This window comes from Paramormyrops kingsleyae, chromosome 14, assembly GCF_048594095.1.
Source record: "Paramormyrops kingsleyae isolate MSU_618 chromosome 14, PKINGS_0.4, whole genome shotgun sequence".
In the NCBI taxonomy this organism is placed as follows: Eukaryota; Metazoa; Chordata; class Actinopteri; order Osteoglossiformes; family Mormyridae; genus Paramormyrops; species Paramormyrops kingsleyae.
Genome location: NC_132810.1, coordinates 22,541,777 through 22,547,488, shown reverse-complemented (window position 1 = coordinate 22,547,488; position 5,712 = coordinate 22,541,777). Strand labels below are relative to the sequence as shown.

The 5,712-nt window shown below is 38.0% G+C and overlaps 1 protein-coding gene across 1 annotated transcript; it reads right to left on the bottom strand.

Moving 5' to 3' along the window:
- Positions 1–1,760: 1,760 nt before the first annotated feature.
- On the bottom strand, positions 1,761–2,858 carry LOC111834723 (protein FAM110C-like). The gene has a single exon (XM_023794318.2). The coding sequence runs from the start codon at positions 2,766–2,768 to the stop codon at positions 1,761–1,763; it is 1,008 nt and encodes a 335-aa protein (XP_023650086.1). The 5' UTR covers positions 2,769–2,858.
- Between the last annotated feature and the right edge of the window lie 2,854 nt (positions 2,859–5,712).

Below are 5,712 nucleotides of genomic sequence, written 5' to 3'. Positions count from 1 at the left end.
TGCTTTAGAAGGTACTGTGTGTCAGGCTAGTCTGACATCCTGTAATGAAATGGTACTGGCTTACCATGCAGAAATAAACTTGAATTAGTCTACTAACCAAAAGTAATTTGAACAGACCATACATTAGTATACACTAAATTGATCACTGATTGTAGAATACCAATTGCATCATGAATTTGAATGGGGGGTGGGGTGGCAGGGTCTATTTTTGCCCCAGGGCCCAGTGGGGCAAAGTTCTGCCACTGATGCAAGTATTTAAGGGCGGGCGATATTGCGAAAGTTTCATATCATGATTTTTTTTTAAAGACAGGATGACGATCCACAGTCTTATGATTATTTTCCATGTTTATTTTAAAGACTATTTTGGAAGTAACAATAGTTCATTGCAAAATCTGCAAAGGTAAGGTTCGCAAATCTGATGGCACCACGACGAATCTTTTAACCACCTCAAAAGAAAATCTTGTTGGTAAGTTCCTTAATACCGATGTCGAATTCTTTTTCAATTTGATCGAACAGTATACTATCACTGACCGCTCTCCCGTAACTAAAACAGCAGCACGACAACACATTATTTTAACTGTTTAAACATGGAGTTTGCGGTGTTATTTGCATAGTTATTTAATTGCACACACGTGAGCTGAGAGAGAAATCGATTCTGTCCATTAATAGGAGTATTTGCTATAAATGTGTAAAAATGAAAATAGCAATTTACTGTACACATGCATTCACTTCAGCAGCCCGATAAACAGGATCTGGGTTATACTCATTCATTAGCCAATCACATCACTCTAACGTAGTTGGGGGCGGAGTCCGGCATGGCTTGGTCTGGCTCCAATGCTATGGCATAAATACCCTGCAAGGGACATCTTCATCATAATGTTGTTTTTGAAAATCTATTACATTTTAAATCTGCATTAGAAAAGTGTTTGGGTTCTAACAAAATTGTATTGCTACAAAGGCATTTGAAATAGCGATATCTTTGAAAATGTTTATAAACTGAAAATGTGCAGTGTATATGCCTGAGGAACTATGAGACAGGCAGTTTTTGAATTGTTCAAATGGTGATTCCCATTTAGTCTCATCAGTTACTGATAGAAGAAACAAACAGGCGGTTAAATATTTGATAAATAGTAATGTTTGAAGGAAACTTCTTCCTTTTCAACCGGACACTGTTTCCCCCGACATATCTAGGCCTATAGGCCTGTATAAAATGTATTATTAAATTCATAGTTGCTACGTGACTATTCCGGACCTTCCTTCAGTGCTCAAAAGAGCAGAGTATTTAACCTGAGGTGAACTACTGAACCACTCATTTAGACAGAAAAATCCCCACATTTCCCCCAGGTGTATTCAAGCAACATTAACCATAAGGTTACCATAATATTTGTCGCTTTAATTTATTACCTAAATAAAACTAATATTGCACATTTTACACCGCGTGACAAGTCTTCTATCATAATCTCAAAGACAATAAAGGTAATAATAAAATGTCAATCAACTATGAGTCGTCTAAAACAGGAGACAATGAAGACGAATACACATTGACCGCTATGCGCTAGAATTGGCATGTTACGACAGAACTTCACTGAAGCAAATTGTCAAGGTAAAAAGTAAATTAACAGTGGAATTTACGTATAACAAAATACATAAACACACCTAAATGAACCGCAGTGAGCTTTTACCTTAATGAGGTTATTCAGTTCATAGTTCACTTTCATAGTGCGCTACTGGACTGTTATATTTTAAAAAAGTTAAAGGTTTCAGTCAAGGTCGCGCAATACCCTTCCCGACTGCCTGGCATTACTGCAACTATATAACCATTTTATGATTCTCGCATTGCGCTCCACCACCGACAGCCCTTGAGGGACACTTTTATCGAGGTCCTCCTGGAGAAGTCCGTTACTTTTGCAGTTCTCCCGAGTAAACTCGTCATTTAAAGTTGACTGGCTGATGCTGCGGATCCTCGCTGAAATTTCACCCGATCTTGCAGAAAAGTTCTCCATCCCAAGTGATTCAACTACATCAGCGCCGAGTCCGCAAAACCTGAAAAAGGTCTCGAAGTCGGCGACATGTTTGGAGTATCTTGAACTTACATCGGAATACGAGCGAAAAACGCCTTTCCGATGAACGTCAGTGTCTCCATCTGCTTTACGAACCTCGCTTATGAAGGTTGGTGATTTATGCTCCAGGATCCTTTGGTGATGCATTGTAGTTTCTGTGCATTTTGTGTGTATTTTTTCATTGAGTAAGTTCACTGGCGTCTCAGGTTGGTCACCCATCTTATCTTTGGTAGAGCTAAGAAACAGCCTCTTGATCAAACTCTCAGTAGGGTTTCCATTCGCTGGGCCTTTCACGAGTTCACTTTTTTGCCTGTAAATTAGCAGCGAGTCCGGTCGTTGTCTTTTGGAGCTACTACGACGCACTATGCCTTCTTTTTTCCTATATGAGCCATCATTTTCCGCATGTATGTGATGATTTTCCATATTAACGCGTGCAGCATAGTTATTAAAACAGCGTTTATGAATTCCATTGGATATTCCATCGGTACCCCCAGTGTATGAGTCGGTGTGATCCATTGGATCGCTCTTGATCACCTGGTGGCATTTCACGTATCTCGATTTACTCTCCGCTAACATTTCCACTGCACTTCGTTGATTTTTAACATCCCCTTCCAGTTCCAGCTGTTTTCTCAAATACCCAGGACCTTTTTCCAAAATCCGTGTAGAAAGTCCTACTGTCGTGGATGGGGTTCTGATGCTAGATGGCATTATACAAATAAATAAGGTTACGTCGACAGTAATGTCCGCCTTGTATCCGCAGTTAAATTGTCTTCCTTGTACTAAAATAATTATATTAGAAGTAGGCCTACTGTCCTGCTCACCTTTTTGAATGACTCAGGGAGTGCTCACCTTTAGATCAAATAATACACTCCCCCAAACCCCGCCCTCATCTTTGATAACATAGTAAGGTGAGTTCAAGGTGAGGGTAGATATTCTAGAGGGTAGAATATGTTGCACAACGTGAACAACCGTATAGGCCTACAATAAAAATATTCTTAAAACGAGGCGTTAAACACGTACGTAGAACACGTAGTCCTACTTTATAATGCACGTTTCACAAAGACAACTTGATGCTTAAACAACCAGTGCTTTACTAGTGTTCTCTTCTATAGCTAGCGGAGCATTTTAACTTTGTATTTTAAAAGAAAAATATGCAATGTTCAGGCAAACATACGTTTTACCCCCTCTCTCTATTAGGCGTATCCAATAGCTCATTTTCAGGGTGTGATGAAAACTGGGCCTAAACCAAGAATAGGGTAATGAAAAACATTTCACATATTTATGATAAATATTAATAATATTAATGTTATAGTGGTGTGTAATATGTATACATCCCTTCTATGAATAACCGTCAGTAAATGAACATGGAGAACTGACAATATTAATTTCCCCACAAAGTCTAAATTGCAGCATTCAGTCTTCGTTTGCCATTGTCTTAATGAAAATGTTGTAACATTGTTTTTTTGCCAGTTTTTTTTTTTTCCTCAATAATTTGGAAAACGTTTATACAAGGCATTTTAGTCCTCATTAAATCAGAGAAGAAACTCTAGGAACTGTGTTTTAGTCCTGAAATAAAATACCAAACAGGTCTCAAGTAGTTTTTTAGGGAAAACTTCAAAGGGGGCGAATATTCAAATTATCAATTTAATTAAGTTATTAATCCACTTATTACCAACTAGCATATTGCACAACAAAGACAGAATATATACTAAATTAGATTACAGTGCCAGTCTGTTTCAAAGTTCTTTTCAGAGACTTAAATGTGCCGCGAATGGCTAATTGGTCCACTAACATGCTAATCCTTCTTTCTTTAAAGTTTTTAATTACGTTACATAATTAACTTAAAATGCACACATCAATACCCTTGGCTACACACTTGTTTGCACTACATTTACACCGTAGAAGTACAACAAAATTAATTCACTAGAAATAAGGCATTAAAGGTGCTCCGAATTCTTATGTACTGCTTAATGCTGAAAATTGCGTTACATTCTCGTTCCATTCACAGAGTAATTTTTTGTATAAAAGATGACGATTTGACGAAGATAGCCACTTTGAGAGTTTTAGTTCATAAAACTGCCACAAGAGGTCACAAAAGGCAAACAATCTGGGAAAAAATAGCGCGCTTCTTTCAGATTCGCGTTATTATTAAAGTTTAAATACCTCTAACAGCCGCCATAAGCTGTACAATGTTTCAGCTGTCCCTTTTGAAAGTATACCTGATGTTATTTTCACAGTATTACGGCAGGCTGATCACGAACATTGTACTGGCCATAAACTAATCATCAGGTATAATGCAGCCTCTCCATTTAGGCCTGCGGCATATGATGCTCCAATACACAAAACGCGTTCGCTTTTCGCCAGAGCTGATTCACACCTGATAATGATCAAAAGCATTTACAGGATAAAAGATTTTAACACCACTTGATTTGGCTTTGGAAAGAAAACGACTCCGATTTTTGCCTGGACATGATCTCCGCTTTTGTACCAGCTGTTTTTTTGTCCTTAAAACACTAATTTTAATTTTCTTTATGAGCAACAGGAAGGGTCTATGCATTGACCCCCAATTCAGGTCGATTTGAGAAAAACACGCAACACACTTTACCGTCATCATACAATAGTCAATTTGTCTTCTACTTCCTTTGAGCGCACATTACTTTATATTGCTTGCAGGTGGTTTACTGTCATGCCGTTCATTACAATATTAGTATAAATATAAAAACTTATGCAATGAAGTGGGGAAGATGGGGGAAAGTGAATGGAAAATAATGAAGAGTGAAAAAACTTCGTGCCCTACGCTTCCTGAGATAAATACCATTAACCTTCTTGAACTTGTAGGTTGTGTACATTTTTGATACGTATTTGCTTATTTGGGCCGATGGATTTTATCGATAATGCACATTTTATTAGAGTTTTGAAATATTGAGTTCTTAAAATTACATTCAAACAACTCTGGAATTAAATTCCTCACAGTACTACTTACCGGATCGCCATTAGGGGGCGCCCTTCCCTACAAGCAAGTTTGCTGAAAATTCGTACTGCATGTGACAGAACACGGATTGAGTCAGAGTAATTTTAGGATATATATAAAAAAAAAAGTTTTTGTTCTTAGACCAAACGTAGTAATACTTAAATATTTAGTAATTAAGGGGGGGGGGGATGGAATCCTGCCGGCTGGCGGTATATGGGAAAAAAAAAACCTTTATCCTATAAAGTTTACATGCTAGGTGCAACCTTTTGACATTAAAAAATGGCTACAAGCAATTAATGGATTGGTTTGCACCTTGTGTGTGTGTGTGTATGGCGTATACAGAACAAATGTTCCATTTCCTTTGCAAGTAAACCAACAAACTTTTGGATACAAGACCACTTTCTTTCCCTTTACAGGGCAAACTGCTTCTTGCCCAGTGATTCAGACAAAACACTGAAGCTATATGAGAAATTCAAGTGCAATGTCATGCCCCTCTGGATCTGCTCCATTTCTAAACCCCAGAACCAAGTACCAAGAACTGAAATTGCTAGTTGAACACAGGGTTCCAGGGGTATAAGGAATGTCCGTTTCTGGTACCTGAACCATCTCTGTTGATAAAAGAATGATTAGGAGGTATAAGGAGTCTAGGTTTCAATGAACAAGAAAACCAGCAGGGGAAGA